Genomic DNA, 18056 nt, shown 5'->3' with positions numbered 1-18056 from the left:
AATTGTCAGGTTTTTTGCTAGTGTCCTTGAGAGATGGACGACCTCTCTTTACTGAGAGCAGCTTTTGGCTTGTAATTAATTACAAAGTTTTCTGAATCAATAGACCTCAAGGATGCTTATTTGCATATTCCCATATTTCCCCTCTGCATCAGATGTCCATGCAATTTGTGGTGGGTGAGCAGCACTTTCAATTTGTGGCTCTTTCCCTTGGCCTGTCCATGACCCCTCAGGTCTTCACCGAGTACTTGTCCTAATTCTCTCACTGCTGCACTCCCAGGTGATCCATATTTTCAGATATCTGGACGACTTTCTCTTGAAGGATTACCCTGCTCTAGCAGCCTGTGTGCAGCAGACAATACAGACACTTCAGAGTTTCGGGTTGATTCCCAGCTTACAGGGATGTAGGTGTTGGATCCAAGCCACTTCTTGGAGTACCTGGCCCTAGTCTTGGACATGTCCCAAGCCCAGTTGTTTCTTGCCCTGGAACTAGTGTTGAACCTCTGAGTACATGTCCAGACCCCGCACCCAAAAAGCATCCAGCAGTTTGATTTAGCATGAAGGCACTGGGCCTCTTGGTGGCCTCATTTTTAGACAGTGGTGTTTGCATAGTTCCAGGCCACTGCAATGTGCTGACTGCATTTGACAAGGACCCTTAGAAATAGGTGCATAAGTCTGTCCAGAGACTAAGGCCAGGACATTTCTGACCTGTCAGTTCTCCAGCCCTTCTAACCTGAATGGTTCTCACAACGGATTCCAGTCTTTGTCTCAAGGATCGAAACCACCCAAGAAAGTGATTGTCGAAGGAGCCCAGAGTTTGATCAACAGTCTCAAGCAAGGAGCCTTTTGCCTATTCCTGCTTTGCTGAACCAACCAGCTTTAGTGGTGACCAGTGAGAGTTTAGTCAGACAATACCGCAGCTGTGGCTTATATCAGTCATTGGGGTGGCACCAGAAGCTGCATGGCGTTTTTGAGATGCGCACCTAACTTAGCCATTTTCAAAGTCCACATTCATGGAGTAGACCATTTCCAGGCGGACTTTCTAAGTTGATAATGGTCCTAAAAAAAAAAAAAGTTAAACCATACATTACAATTTAACATCTTTTCTCCTGTTCAGATGAGCACCAGCTTAATGGATCTTTTCCTCACCATAAGGGTTGTCTGTCCCACACCTTACCAAATGCTCAGGCAGGTGTTCTAGCTGAATTTAGCCAACACCCCCATCCTAAGAATGTAATTATTTTTATTAAAAGTGCTTATTGTCACGATCGCGGCGTCAGACCCCAGCCCTTCTCACCAAACTCGTGACCGAAGGACTAGCCAATCTAAAAACGCGATGTCACGTGCGTAACAATGCCACACCCAGCTGCAACGATTTTCCAGCTAATTGGACCACAATCGATGTACCGGCAGCCTGAGCGATTGTTACTGGGTCATGGTAATTACGCAATTAACCCTTCACACTGCCACCACCTCCTTTTTTGTACAGAGAAAGAGGAAACTTGGCAATATCAGTTATAACACTATAATGGTTGAGGTAATCGTCTGTATAACACGGTTATACAGAGGGTTAAACAAACACAGTAGCGTTCTCTTTAGAGGCAGGAATTCGTAAATTGCAATAAAGCGCTATAGAAACAGTTCAACACTTTCAGAAGGAAAGATTTATTACTAAAAGGTCAAACGGGTGCAATAAAAATGTTTACAGAAAAGATGCAACTAAGATAGATAGATAGAGAGATATATATATATATATAACATACAGAGACCAACAGCAAAGAGATATCAGAGAGAGGTGAAAGGGTTAAGGTACTTGCTAAAGTCCTGGGATAGCAGATCCAAGTTTCAGAGCAAAAGGGCACGGGTCTCCCCAGGTGGTATTGATGTTAAAATGGGAGACGTCTTCAACTTCAACACTCTTAGGCCTGACAGCCTATTTTGTGGGCCCCAGCAGGGGGTGTCTCTGAAGTCAAGGACCAATACCCCGTTTAGGGCGTGTAGGTATGGGCAGATACCTCAACTAGAGCCAAAATCTCCCGTAACTCATATTTTGGCCCATAACTTTTCCTATGCACAAGTGACTTTCCACCCACGGGTAGATTATTAGGCAGACACGTCTGAGGATTGATTAGATATGAATTCTGAAATTATACACTGCACGGTTCACGAGATCTATTTTTTGGCTTTCCTATGTATTCGAGACCGTGCGAGTGACCTACCAAACTGTTCGACTTCTCGTGGCAAATCTGACGATTTGTCCGGTTTTTATGTAAGTCTCTCACATTCCAAGATATGAGACATAGGGGAAAAATGGATTTTGAAAAGTGGTTATCTGATTCTGTCACATATGCTGAGTTAGGTTTATTAGGTTGGAATCTCTTTTAACTCCTGGGAAAGCTTGCCTTATCTTATACGAGGTGTTACATTTTACAGGTTCTTCGGACAGCTAGGCCCCAGCTCCCTTGGGGGGATTTATAGCTCCTATGACCCTCCTGAGACATTCCTAACTCACACACATACTGGCCAAATGTCGCTTGGGCCTCTCAGAGAGGGAGGGGGGAAGAATGAGGGAGAAATATGTTTGTCAGGATGGTAAATCCCTTTGCCAAGATGGAGGTTGAAGCCAAAATGGTTGAACCGCGTCCATCTCTGGGTATACGCTGTTACACTTCTATAGCACTGACAATTTATACTGCTCTTTTACATGTATACATTGTACATTCACATCAGTCCCTGCCCTCAAGGAACTTAGTCCCTAACTCGCATTCATACATGCACATACCAGGGCCAATTTAGACAGGAGCTAATTAACCTACCAGCATATACAGTTGTGCTCAAAAGTTTGCATACCCTGGCAGAAATTTTTACACTTTGGCATTGATATTGAACATATGACTGACCATTCCAAAAAATGCTCTTTTTTTGAAGGATGATACCAAGCCAAGGTCAGGTAGACCAAGAAAGATTGCAGACAGGAGAATTGTCGAGGATTCAAAGAAAAACCCACAGGAAACCTCAAAAGAAATACAGGCTGCTCTGGAAAAAGATGGTGTGGTTGTTTTTAAGGAGTACAATACGGTGCCATGAACAAAAATCAGCTGTTTGGTCGAGGTGCCAGAAAGAAGCTTTTACTGCACCAATGCCACAAAAAAGCCTGGTTACAATATGCCTGACAACACCTTGACATGCCTAACCAGGTTTTTTTTGTGTCATTGATGCAGTAAAGGCTTCTTTCTGGCACCTTGGCCATGCAGCTAATTTTTGTTCAAGTGTCATCATATTGTGTTCCTTCAAAACAACCACACTGTCTTTTTCCAGAGCAGCCTGTATTTTTCTTGTGGTTACATTACGGTTTCCCTTTGTTTCCCGAACAATTCTTCTGGCAGTTGTGGCTGCAATCTTTCTTGGTCTACCTGTACTTGGCTTGGTATCAAGAGATCCCCGAACTTTCCACTTTTTAATAGGTGATTTAACAGTACTGATTGGCATATTCAAGGCTTTGGACATCTTTTTATGTCCTCTTCCATCTTTATAAAGTTCCATTACCTTGTTACGCAGGACTTTTGACAGTTCTTTTCTGATCCCCATGGCTCAGTATCTAGCCTAGTCAGTGCTTCCACGTAAGCGCTAACAAACTCATTGACTATTTATACACTGACACGAATTGCAAATTAAAAAGCCCCAGATGTGGGACATTAACCTCTAATTGGCATTTAAACCCGTGTGTGTCACCTTGTGTGTCTGTACCAAGGCCAAACATTCCAGAGTATGTAAACTTTTGATCCGGGCCATTTTGGGTGATTTCTGTTATCATTATGATTTAAAAAGGAGACAAACAACTATTGGATAATAAATGGCTTCATGTGATCATCATCCTTCAATAAAAGAGCATTTTTTGGCATAATCAGTCATATTTTCAATATCAATGCCAAACTTTCACAATTTCTGCCAGGGTGTGCAAACTTTTGAGCACAACTGTATTTGGAGTGTGAGAGGGAACCGAAGTACCTGGAAGAAATCCTTACAAGTAAAAATCCACAGGGGCCATCTAGACTCCAGTCTCGTAGATGTTAACCGTGTGACTACATGACCGTCAGTATGACTTTTGGCCTATGGTACGTACACTATATTGCCAAAAGTATTGGGACATCCCTCTAAATCATTGGATTCAGGTGTTCCAATCACCTCCATGGCCACAGGTGTATGCAATCAAGCACCTAGGCATGCAGACTGTGTCTACAAACATTTTGTGAAAGAATGGGTTGCTCTCAGGAGGTCAGTGAATTCAAGCGTGGTGCTGTGATAGGTTACCACCTTCCATGAAATGTCCTTACTACTAAATATTCTATAGTCAGCTGTTAGTGGTATTCTAACAAAGTAGAAGCAACTGGGAACAACAAAGTCAGCCACGAAGTGGTAGGCCACATAACATGAGAGAGCGGGGTCAACTCATGTTAAAGCGCACAGTGAGCAGAAGTCACCAACTGTCTGCAGAGTCCATAGCTAAAGACCTCCAAACTTTGTGTGGCCTTCAGATTAGCACAACAGTGCAAGGAGAGCTTCGTGGATAGGGTTTCCATGGCTGAGCAGCTGCATCCAAGCCTTACATCACCAGGTGCAATGCAAAGTGTTGGATGCAGTGGTGTAAAGCACGCCACCACTGGTGCAGTGGAGAAGTGTTCTCTGGAGTGATGAATCGCTCTTCTCTGTCTGGCAATCCGATGAACGTGTCTGGGTTTGGCGGTTGCCAGGAGAACAGTACTTGTATTGTGCCAAGTGTAAAGTTTGGTGGAGGGGGAATTATGGTGTGGAGTTGTTTTTCAGGGGTAGGGGTTGGGCTTGGCCCCTTAGTTCCAGTGAAGGGAACGCTTTAAGGCATCAGCATACCAAGACATTTTGGACAATTTTATGCTCCCAACTTTGTGGGAACAGTTTGGGGATGGCCCCTTAATGTTCCAACATGACTGCACAGCAGTGCACAAAGCAAGGTTCATAAACACATGGATGAGCGAGTTTGGGGTGGAGGAACTTGACTGACCTGCAGAGTCCTGACCTCAACCCGATGGAACACCTATGGGGTGAATTAGAGCAGAGACTACGAGCCAGGCCTTCTCGTCCGACATCAGTGCCTGACCTCACAAATGCGCTTCTGGAAGAATAGTCAAACTTTCCCATAGACACACTCCTGAACCTTGTAGACAGCCTTCCCAGAAGAGTTGAAGCTGTTATAACTGCAAAGGGTGGGCCAACTCAATATTGAACCCTACGGACTAAGACTGGGATGCCATTAAAGTTCATGTGCGTGTAAAAGCAAGCATCACAATTCTTTTAGTAATATAGTGTAGTTAAAGTGGAGTTCCAGTCGCATTGTGAAAAACTAAAGCCAGCAGCTACAAAAACTGTAGCTGCTGACTTTTAAAAGAACAGCCACTTACCTGTCCCACGATCCCGCGGTGTCCTCCCCACAGCCCATTTCACCAGCTGTCTGATGTTCCAGGCGCTGGCATCTTCAGTGTGGGCACCCAGCTTTGACAGCATTTGGCTTCACAGCCGGATGCCCACTGCGCATATAGCACTGCGCTTCCTGAATGGCCCCATAGTTTTCTGGGACCTGTCACGTGTCCCAGAAGACTACGGGGAGGGAGGGTAGGAGGACAACTTCCGCTTCCGATCGTCTAGGCCAGCGGTTCTCAACCTGGGGGTCGCGACCCCTTTGGGGGTCGAACGACGCTTCCACAGGGGTCGCCTAAGACCATCGGAAAACACATATTTCCGATGGTCTTAGGAACCGAGACACCGCTCCTCGCCACCGCCACCGCCGTCTCCAGGTGTGGGCGGGATGACATGCCGCCCCTGTCATCTGGACACACCTCGAGATCAATCCTCGCCTGTGATTGGCCGCCGGCACTGTAGCTCAGGAGAGGCACACAGGCGGCCAATCACCGGCAAGGAGGTGGAGCTTGGAGAGGAGGAGCCGAGCGGCACCGCGAAGATCGAGCGAGTGAAGAGGAGGAGAGCGGCCGGAGAAGGAAGACATCTGACAGGTAAGTGTCGGTACCATGGGAGAGGGAGGGAGCGAGCGAGCCCAGGCTGGAGCAGGGGTCTGCAAGGTAAGTATCATTGGTGTGAGTGGGAATAGTGCTCCATCATTGGTGTCACTATTACCAATGATGGGGCACTATTCCTCCCACTGACACCAATGATGGGGCACTATTCCTCCCACTGACACCAATGATGGGACACTATTCCTCCCACTGACACCAATGATGGGACACTATTCCTCCCACTGACACCAATGATGGGACACTATTCCTCCCACTGACACCAATGATGGGGCACTATTCCTCCCACTGACACCAACGATGGGGCACTATTCCTCTCACTGATACCAATGATGGGACACTATTCCTCCCACTGATACCAATGATGGGGCACAATTCCTCCCCCCACTGACACCAAGGATGGGGCACTATTCCTCCCCCCACTGACACCAAGGATGGAGCACTATTCCTCCCCCCACTGACACCAAGGATGGGGCACTATTCCTCCCCCCACTGACACCTATGATGGGGCACTATTCCTCCCCCCACTGACACCTATGATGGGGCACTATTCCTCCCCCCACTGACACCAATGATGGGGCACTATTCCCCCCACTGACACCTATGATGGGGCACTATTCCTCCCCCCACTGACACCAATGATGGGGCACTATTCCTCCCACTGATACCGATGACGGGGCACTATTCCTCACACTGATACCGATGACGAGGCACTATTCCTCCCACTGACACCGATGACGAGGCACTATTCCTCCCACTGATACCAATGATGGGGCACTATTCCTCCCACTGATACCAATGATGGGGCACTATTCCTCCCACTGATACCAATGATGGGGCACTATTCCCCCCCACTGACACCAATGATGGGGCACTATTCCTCCCACTGATACCAATGATGAGGCACTATTCCTCCCACTGATACCAATGATGGGGCACTATTCCTCCCACTGACACCAACGATGGGGCACTATTCCTCCCCCAAATGACACCAACGATGGGGCACTATTCCTCCCCCACTGACACCAAGGATGGGGCACGATTCCTCCCCCCACTGACACCAAGGATGGGGCACGATTCCTCCCCCCACTGACACCAAGGATGGGGCACGATTCCTCCCCCCACTGACACCAAGGATGGGGCACTATTCCTCCCCCCACTGACACCAAGGATGGGGCACTATTCCTCCCCCCACTGACACCAAGGATGGGGCACTATTCCTCCCCCCACTGACACCAAGGATGGGGCACTATTCCTCCCCCCACTGACACCAAGGATGGGGCACTATTCCTCCCCCCACTGACACCAAGGATGGGGCACTATTCCTCCCCCCACTGACACCAAGGATGGGGCACTATTCCTCCCCCCACTGACACCAAGGATGGGGCACTATTCCTCCCCCCACTGACACCAAGGATGGGGCACTATTCCTCCCCCCACTGACACCAAGGATGGGGCACTATTCCTCCCCCCACTGACACCAAGGATGGGGCACTATTCCTCCCCCCACTGACACCAAGGATGGGGCACTATTCCTCCCCCCACTGACACCTATGATGGGGCACTATTCCTCCCCCCACTGACACCAATGATGGGGCACTATTCCCCCCACTGACACCTATGATGAGGCACTATTCCTCCCCCCACTGACACCAATGACGGGGCACTATTCCTCCCACTGATACCGATGACGGGGCACTATTCCTCCCACTGATACCGATGACGGGGCACTATTCCTCCCACTGACACCAATGACGGGGCACTATTCCTCCCACTGACACCAATGATGGGGCACTATTCCCCCCACTGACACCAATGATGGGGCACTATTCCTCCCACTGATACCAATGATGAGGCACTATTCCTCCCACTGATACCAACGATGGGGCACTATTCCTCCCACTGACACCAACGATGGGGCACTATTCCTCCCCCAAATGACACCAACGATGGGGCACTATTCCTCCCCCACTGACACCAAGGATGGGGCACTATTCCTCCCCCCACTGACACCAAGGATGGGGCACGATTCCTCCCCCCACTGACACCAAGGATGGGGCACGATTCCTCCCCCCACTGACACCAAGGATGGGGCACTATTCCTCCCCCCACTGACACCAAGGATGGGGCACTATTCCTCCCCCCACTGACACCAAGGATGGGGCACTATTCCTCCCCCCACTGACACCAAGGATGGGGCACTATTCCTCCCCCCACTGACACCAAGGATGGGGCACTATTCCTCCCCCCACTGACACCTATGATGGGGCACTATTCCTCCCCCCACTGACACCAATGATGGGGCACTATTCCCCCCACTGACACCTATGATGGGGCACTATTCCTCCCCCCACTGACACCAATGATGGGGCACTATTCCTCCCACTGATACCGATGACGGGGCACTATTCCTCACACTGATACCGATGACGAGGCACTATTCCTCCCACTGACACCAATGACGGGGCACTATTCCTCCCACTGATACCAATGACGGGGCACTATTCCTCCCACTGATACCAATGACGTGGCACTATTCCTCCCACTGACACCAATGATCGGGCACTATTCCTCCCACTGATACCAATGATGGGGCACTATTCCTCCCACTGATACCAATGATGGGGCACTATTCCCCCCCACTGACACCAATGATGGGGCACTATTCCTCCCACTGATACCAATGATGAGGCACTATTCCTCCCACTGATACCAATGATGGGGCACTATTCCTCCCATTGACACCAATGATGGGGCACTATTCCTCCCACTGATACCAATGATGAGGCACTATTCCTCCCATTGACACCAATGATGGGGCACTATTCCTCCCACTGACACCAATGATGGGACACTATTCCTCACACTGACACCAATGATGGGCACTATTCCTCCCACTGATACCAATGACGGGGCACTATTCCTCCCACTGACACCAATGACGGGGCACTATTCCTCCCACTGACACCAATGACGGGGCACTATTCCTCCCACTGACACCAATGACGGGGCACTATTCCTCCCACTGACACCAATGAAGGGGGCACTATTCCTCCCACTGACACCAATGATGGGGCACTATTCCTCCCACTGATACCAATGATGGGGCACTATTCCTCCCAATGACACCAATGACGTGGCACTATTCCTCCTACTGCAAAATTACAGTTATGAAGTAGCAACGAAAATAATTTTATGGTTGGGGGTCACCACAACATGAGGAACTGTATTAAGGGGTCGCGGCGCTAGAAAGGTTGAGAACCACTGGTCTAGGCGATCGCAGCAGAAGTGGGAGCGGTTTCAGATTTGGATCAGATATTCCCTGGATCTTTACCTATACAAATTAGTATCCAGTTATATTATGTGCATTTAGGAAATAATCCAGGCTATTCTTAAAACAATCTACTGAGCTAACCAGAACCTGCTCTTGAGGGAGTCTATTCCACCTTTTCACAGCTCTTACAGTGAAGAAGTATTTCCGTATTTGGAGATTAAATCTCCTTTCCTCCTTACGTAAAGAGTGTCCCCCCTTGTCCTCTGTGATGACCCTGACGTGAATATCTCTACACCAAGTTCACGATCTGGACCACTTTTGTATTTATACATGTTTATCATATTCACCTTTAGGGATGGTTTACACCATGCCCGGAGCTGACTTAGAGGAATGTACTGTGTGTTCTTGTGCGATTCACATGCGGCTCTGTGTGGTGGGATTTCAAGCCCATTCATTTTGAATGGGCTAAAATCGCACCACACCAAAAGTAGTGCAAGCACTACTTTTTAAAACCCACTGTAACCACATTGCATGCTACAAAAGTAATGTGGGCAGGTGTGGACAAACGCACTGTGTTTGTGATCTGCATTTGGGGTGTCATTAAATTTTTATTGATACCTGCTGCAGATCACAAAAGCAGTGCGTTTTGCATGCAGGTTGAACCACACAGGAATGCACTAGTGTGTTTCTGTGCGATTCAGGTGCTGGCATGGTGTGAACCGGCCTTTAATTTTCTCTTTTTTTCAAAACACAGGCAAAGTGAAACAGTGTGTATAGACCCTTAGGGAACATTCACACTTGCGATGGGGGTTCTTTGTGAGTTATGTGTGAGCGGGAAGCCCCACTGAAAGCAATGGGAGGCTGACAGCTTCAGCAGCTATTTGTGGACACTCTCATGAATCCCTCAGATATTGATTACCTGTAAATGATTGGCCTTGAACGCAGTCTGTCTGCATGCACGGCTGATCATTTGCAGGTAATCGCTGTTTGAGAAATTGTTACCCCGTTTGCTAATGTGAATGGGGCCTTACAGTAGCACTAAACCCCCAAATTTAAATGAATATTTTTGCAGTCTGTGCTCTTGATAAATGGGCCACTGGTCTGTTTTATAAAAAAAATATTTTGGCTGACAGGAAGCTTTATCCTATTAAAACGTGCACACATCTCCTTGAACTTCCATTTATATGCACCAGTGCTTCAGACACACATGCACAATCACTTACAGTTGCAAGAAAAAGTATGTGAACCCCTTGGGATTACGTGGAGTTTTGCATGAATTGGGCATAAAATGTGCTCTGAACGTCATCTAAGTCACAACAATAGACGAACACAGTCTGCTGAACATAATACTATACAAACATTAGATGTTGCCATGGTTTAATTGCACATAACATGTAAACAGTCACAGTGCAGGGAGGAAAAAGTATGTGAACCTTTGGGCTTAATAACTGGTTGACCTTCCTTTGGCAGCAATAACCTCAACCAAACGTTTCCTGTAGTTGCAGATCAGACCTGCACAACGATCTGGAGTAATTTTGGACCACTCCTCTTCACAAAACTGTTTCAGTGTAGCAATATTCTTGGGATGTCTGGTGTGAATCGCTCTCTTAAGGTCATGCCACAGCATTTCAATCGGGTTGAGGTCAGGACTCAGACTGGGCCACTCCAGAAGGCGTATTCTGTGCTGTTGCAGCCATTGTTTTGTTGAATTACTTGTATGCTTTGGGTCATTGTCCTGTTGCATCACCCATCCTCTGCGGAGCTTCAGTTGGCGGACAGATGGTCGTACGTTTTCCTGCAAAATGTCTTGATAAACTCCGGAATTCATTTTCCCATCAATGACAACAATCCGTCTAGGCCCTGAGGCAGCAAAGCAGCCCCAAACCATGATGCTCCCTCCGCCATGTTTTACAGTGGGGATGAGGTTTTGATGTTGGTGTGCTGTGTCTTTTTTTCTCCACACATAGTGTTGTGTGTTCTTCCCAAACAACTCAATCTTGGTTTCATCTGTCCACAATACATTTTGCCAGTAGTGCTGTGGAACATCCAGGTGCTCTTTTGCAAACTTCAAATGTGCTGCAATATTATCTTTGGACAGCAATGGCTTCCTCCGTGGTGTCCTCCCATTCTTGTTTAATGTTTTCCTTATTGTAGATGTGTCAACAAAAATGTTGGCATGTGCCAGAGATTTCTGTAGGTCTTTAGCTGACACTCTGGGATTCTTCTTTACCTCATGCAGCATTCTGCGCTGTGCTCTTGCAGTCATTTTTACAGGACGACCATGCCTAGGGAGAGTAGCAACAGTGCTAAACTTTCTCCATTTGTAGACAGTCTGTCTTACCATGGACACATGAACATCAAGGCTTTTGGAGATACTTTTGTAACCCTTTCCAGCTTCATGCAAGTCAACAATTCTTGATCGTAGGTCTTCTGAGAGCTCTTTTCTGCGAGGCATGGTTCACATCAGACAGTGCTTCTTGAAACCAGTAAACTCAAAACAGGTGTGTGTTTTTTACGGGCAGGACAGCTGTCAGCAACACATCCAATATCATCACACTGATTGGAGTCAAGGTTGGCTCACTCCTGGCTCCAATTAGCTCTGGGAGAAGTCATTAAGCTAGGGCCTCACATACGTTTTCCTCCCTGCACTGTGAATGTTTACATGTTATGTGCAATTAAACCATGGCAACATCTAATGTTTGTGTAGTATTATGTTCAGCAGACTGTGTTCTTCTATTGTTGTGACTTTCAGAGCACATTTTATGCCCAATTCATGCAAAACTCCACGTAATCCCAAGGGGTTCACATACTTTTTCTTGCAACTGTATAAAGTGACAGTGACGATGAAACTACAGTTCCTGCGTGTATAGTACCTCGAGTCCTTGCATGGCCCTGCACACATCAAGGCGGTATGCGCTAGTACAGCATGCATTGATGAGTAGGATTGTAGTACTCTGATTGTACAAACTCCCCGTGTGATACCACTGGTCCTGCTAATGGACTGCTTTGAACCTGTAATCTAGGGACAGGTAGATGGAATGGAACATCTGAAAAAAAGAAGAGGTAGAATTTCATGTGAGAACACACTGACAGTCTGTTGGAGTGCAACTACTAAGAGCACATCCTGGAAGGCAATTGCTTTGTTGAATCAAAATTTAGAATTTACATTCAATTTAAAAAGAACTTGCTGTATTTCATGCACATTTCAACTTTCTCAACCCGTTCTTGCCCATTTCTCTATTCTCTTAAAATAAAACAAAAAAAAAAACACATTTCGGTCACATAGATAAGGACTGCAAGTAATGATAAAACAAATAACGTTGAAAGTTACTGTTCAGTTTCTATAATGCGTACAATTCTGCTTTCTGTCTTTTTTCCAATTTAGGGTCTGCTGTCTATCTTGCGTAAATTGAAAAGTGCTCCAGACCAGGAGGTACGGATTCTGCTCCTGGGTCTTGATAATGCTGGAAAGACCACATTACTAAAGCAGTTGGCATCGGAGGATATAAGTCACATCACTCCAACACAGGTCAGTGACACAGACAGCCTTGTGGTAATCAAAGCAAACCTTTTCTTACAATTTTGAAATAAAAGTCCTGCATCGTGTGGATGCAACAAGATGCTTGATGTGACTTTTATTAAAGTGGTTATAAAGGCTCAAGGTTTTTTACCTTTTTGCATTCTATGCATGAAGGTAAAAAACCTGTGTGCAGCTTTGCTCCCAGCCCCTTCAATACTTACCTGAGCCCCATGGCGATCCATCGATGTGCACAACAGCCTCTGCTGTCCCAGGTCTCTGCCTTCTCATTGGCTGATACAGCAAGCTGGAGCCATTGGCTCACGCTGCTGTCAATCATGGCCAGTCGTCCAGTGAGGTTGAGAGGGGGCAGGGCCAAGCCGCGGTTCAGTGTGTGAACGGACAAACGGAGCAGCGGCTTGGAAACAGCCTGCTCGGGTGCCCCCATAGCAAGCTGCTTGCTATGGGGGCACCCGACAGGAGGAGCCAGGAATGTCGGCAGGGAACCAGAGAAGAGGAGGATCCAGGCTGCTCTGTGCAAAACCACTGCACACAGCAGGTAAGTATAACATGTTTGTTATTTTACAAAAAAAAAAAAATAACCTTTTAGTATCGCTTTAAGCTTACATCACTCCTCCTTGTGGACAGGGAATTCCAAACTATTCAGTAAGGCTCCGTTCACACTTGAGCATTTTTGTACTTAGAGCAACAAGCTATAAAAACACTCAAAAAAGAAAATCCTCTTGTTTTCTATAGTCCTTGTTCACATCTGTGTGTTCTGTCACTTGTGGCAAAACGCCTGTTGCTCAAAAAAGTACATGAGCTACTTTTCAGGCAGAATTGAGGGATTTTTTTCACCCCCCATAGACTTCAATATAAATGCCTGAAAAGCAAGACATGACTTTTTTCGAGAATTTTCTCAAACAGCAGCTCTCTGCCCCTTTTTTTTTCAGCACTCCACACCTTTTAGTTGGAAAAAATGCCTGTTATGGTTTATGAACAATCAAGCTCCTACTTTAAATAATTTTCTGTGGGAACACAAACACTTCTTCAATTGTGTACCAGTAAACACCCTGTTATGGCTATGTTCAGTGTCAAGACTTTAGGGTTTAGGTTCTTTGTGATTAACAACTGATTGGTTTGCTTTATAATACTACACCTGCCATAACAGGCATATAGGGGATCCCATTGCGGACTTCCATCTAAAACTGTGTGTCGCCTTGCTGTGCCTGGCTTCAGTACTGTTTGGGTCACACACCCAGAGCATGCATGATGTAGTTGAGCATCAACAAAGTGTCAGAATTCCTTATTTCTATACTTGTTTCAGGTGAATAATGCGAAAAGCATCAAACCAAAACATTAGCAAGGCAGCTAGGGAACTAACCTTCTCCCAAGGAGAGGTCAGCAACGATAGTCTTGTGGTTCCTGCCAGTATTTTTTAGGTATCAGGTTGTGTTCTTTGTAGCCCGAGCAATGTAGTAAATATGGCCAGGATGACAAATTCACTGCTGAAAGTTCAGGAATTGTACCTCATAAATGTTCATGACAATGAAAGGGACAGGATGAAAAAAGTGACTTTTAAGGGAAATAAAATGGCAGTGAGCGTTCTAAAAGCAAAACTAAACTCAATTTATCTGTCCCAGAACAGTTACATTCAAGGCATGTTGAGAATAACTGTCACAGTTGCTTATGCTCTAAACCAAGCTGTCAAGCCATCAAGTGGCTGGTGTCATAACTGATCACATGTACAGCACCATGGCAATTGCAGATCAAACAGGCTAAGAGTCCAGCTTCCTGGGCTATACACGAGGGGGGCTTAGTTTTACCTTAACCCATTTACTTTCAGGTTTGTACACCTTACGGACCTGACCGTGGGGGAGTGGGGTTTACACACACTCCTGGTGGCTGCATTCATTGGAAGTGTGTGTATAGCTAACAAGACAGAAGTCAGATTACAGCAATCTGTGAGCTGGGAAGCCTCCTGATTGCTTTCAAAAACTCCCGGTAACTGCATTAGATTCACTGGAGAAAGGTGATACATCCTGGTCTTTTAGACCCCTGGTGTCTCAATAAAGAGAAGCTTGCACCAAAAAAAATCATCACACAGGGAACTTTGTATCCCTTACGTGATGAATTAAAAAAATTAAATAAAATAAATTGTAAAAAATGAATCTTACAGCCAAGCACATAAAATACTTCTCCCAAATGTTTTTTGAGGCCCCTCCACTTCTACATACTGTACATGAAAATAGAAACACAAATGCACACGTTTGGGATGCCTAATGCATGAAAACATTGATTGCTATACACGTTTTGAGTGAGATTAATAAAGTTAGCACCAGAGTTCCTGCATAACTCTAAACTGAAGACCAGTAGGGGCTTTTAAAGCATCTCCTATGGAAAATAAAGGGTACTGAAGTTTGTTGCCAGTTCATGGGAAAACACAATTTTAAGGTTTGATATGTTGGGTGTCTATTAACTTCAATCTAGTCTTTCATATTTTGCAAAATCATTGGCAAATGTATTGCATTTTGTGTGCCCTAAAACTAGCTTAATGTATTTTTACTTACATTTTGCGGTTCCAAGACCTATGCTTTCAGAAAATATGTTTTGGGGTTTGTTCCATTTCAGGGCTAAGTTTATTTTTCAAAAATAAAAACATGAAAATTGCTCTGACAGTGAACGGGTTAATGCCATCCCTTTTGCTGATTTCACAAAGAGGGTTTATTTGTACTTTGGATACCAATGGGTTATTGTTGCTGGCTTCTACTTTTCAAAATACTGTCTGCCTATCTGTCTTGCTGACCCTATGGCTTCAGTGCTTTTAGACCCTAATTTATAGCTTTTCTCTTACATTTCTAATTTTCTTAATTGTTCTGAGTGAGTACCATAGAAAAGTAGAGGATCCGCAAAACAGCCAAGCAGTTAGCAGTTCAGAAGAAGGTCAATGGCAGGCTACACCTTTCTCTCATAACAACATATTTACTTTAAAAAAAAAAAAAAATAGTTTAAGGCCTCATTCCCATGGCAGCAGAGGGCCATACAACGAAGCATGATTTCTACTCCCGAGAGTCAGTTTGCATATAGCCACAGGCAGCAGCCTCTAAAAATCAATGACGGGCTGACAGAGGCTGTGGCTGTATGAACATCTGACCACTGACATCTATACTAGTACAAAAAAGTGGTCCTGGATGCAAATTGTTTACATCCAGAGCCTTTCCTCTGTCCATGGATGTCCATGCACTGACGTATAGCCTGCCTGTCAGCCTGTCATTGGTTTGCACATGTTGCTGCCTGCGGCTGTATGAAAACACCTGTGACTCCTTTGTTAAGGAGTATAAGGCCTCATTCATGCTGCACAAAGTACACACAGGTAAGTATTGTATCCACATATTGTGACATATAATGTAATCTATAAAGGTAACATACAAATTTAAAAAGGTGTCACAAGGAACATCTTAGATTCATTCCATGTTTGTTTCAGAAAAAAACTCCTAATACCATATCTTATTATATAATTTCTATGACCATAATTTCTAAAACATTTTCAGCAATTATACTTAATCCTCTATAGTGCTTCAAGAATAAATCTAACAAACATCCAGGTGTGACATACTGCATTATCTGAAACAAATGTATAGAATTTAGTTAAAACAGGAGTGTCTCTGCCTTTAGATCCCAAGCCAGCCCATATGGTAACTTCATTATCACTCAAGAGTTTACCCTTTTGTGAGGCAGCAATTTCAACCTAGACTCAAACTGGGTGCATCATTTGCAAATATCACTGGCCTTTTGGGTTGCTATATGCAACAGTCACAATTATCCTTTCAGTTGGTGAATGACTGCTTCCCCTTCCATGATTTTTGTTAAGGTTCATCTTGCACTTTCATGCTAAACCATTATTTTCATATGCACTTTTTTTTGTGTTTTTCAGGGATTTAATATTAAGAGTGTACAATCTCAGGGGTTTAAACTCAATGTATGGGACATCGGGGGACAAAGGAAAATCAGGCCGTACTGGAGGAATTATTTTGAGAATACAGATGTACTTGTAAGTATTCTGGTTTATCAGTACAATTCATAAATCCACTTTAACACAAAAGAAAAGGTAATAAATATGACGTTGACCCGATATAAATAAAAATCACAAACTAGGTGGATTTATTTGTATACAACTAATCATTCCTAATATTTGCACCGAGTAACTGTAACTAGATCTTACAGCTGTTTCAGGAGACAGCTTGGCAGTCAGTATGGTCAACCATAAACAAGCAATTGTATTGTAGTCTATATTTTTAATTTAAAAAAAAAAAATCTATGAATCTGCCGAAGTTTGAGTCATGGGTGGCTTAATAAATTTTGATTCAGAAATGTAAGTAGGCAGGCAGAAAATAATTTAACTGTAGTAAGTTGACTGCAGTCACTATTCAGGTATTCTGACAGCTATGGGTACCTGCTATCAGAATATAATAGCTGGCACTGAGAAATTTATCCATCCACACTGTTTAGTGTTAGCAGCTGAATGTAAGAAATCTGTATGTGTATGGCCAGTTTAAGATGGGACACAAAATGCCCAAGCCTGCCTTCTGTTCTCTAGGAGAAGTCAGTAGCTGAAAGACTAATCGCTGGAGCCATGCTGATATTGTAAACTAAGAAATGTGGTCTGTGCTCATTTAGCAATAATTTGGTAGCTCCCATGTGGATGTTGGAACATCCTGCTGCAACCTGTGATTGTCTCAAACGTCTTCATGGTAGGATCAGCCTTTTGGCATTTCATAGACACAGTGAGGTTCATTTACTAAAGCTGGAGAATGCAAAATCAGGCTCACTTCTGCATAGAAACCAATCAGCTTCTAACCTCAGCTTGTTCAATTAAGCTTTGGCAATAAAACCTGGAATCTGATTGGTTTCTATGCAGAAGTGAGCCTGATTTTGCACTCTCCAGCTTTAGTATATAAACCTCCATGTTAGCCATTTTTTTTTTCATAAAAAAACTTCTGAAAATCTCCTAATAGGTGCTGTGGAATCTGTCTTTAAACAATCATCATCGCTAGATTTCAACAAAAATCTTCCTTGGGGGTTATATGTGTATTTATCATATTTTATGCATGTTCTTTACTTGTAAAAGCTCTCCTTTGGTATACATCCAAAAGCCCCAAAACTGCTACTGGTTGTTAACTTCTTGGACGTGACACTCTACAGTGTT

General features: G+C 44.9%; 1 protein-coding gene across 1 annotated transcript in view; it reads left to right on the top strand.

The window, feature by feature from the left end:
• Nucleotides 1-18056, top strand: part of ARL3 (ARF like GTPase 3) — a 98546-nt gene that overhangs the window by 17071 nt on the left and 63419 nt on the right. The window contains exons 2-3 of the mRNA XM_089683305.1: nt 12719-12862; nt 16785-16901. Coding sequence (XP_089539431.1) covers nt 12719-12862; nt 16785-16901 — 261 coding nt within the window. The remainder of the gene's footprint in view (nt 1-12718; nt 12863-16784; nt 16902-18056) is intronic.

This window comes from Staurois parvus, unplaced genomic scaffold (assembly GCF_062004578.1).
Source record: "Staurois parvus isolate SC_StPar_1 unplaced genomic scaffold, SC_StPar_1.0 ptg000303l, whole genome shotgun sequence".
In the NCBI taxonomy this organism is placed as follows: Eukaryota; Metazoa; Chordata; class Amphibia; order Anura; family Ranidae; genus Staurois; species Staurois parvus.
The sequence above is the reverse complement of the archived record's forward strand: the minus strand, read 5'-3'. Positions and strand labels throughout refer to the sequence as shown.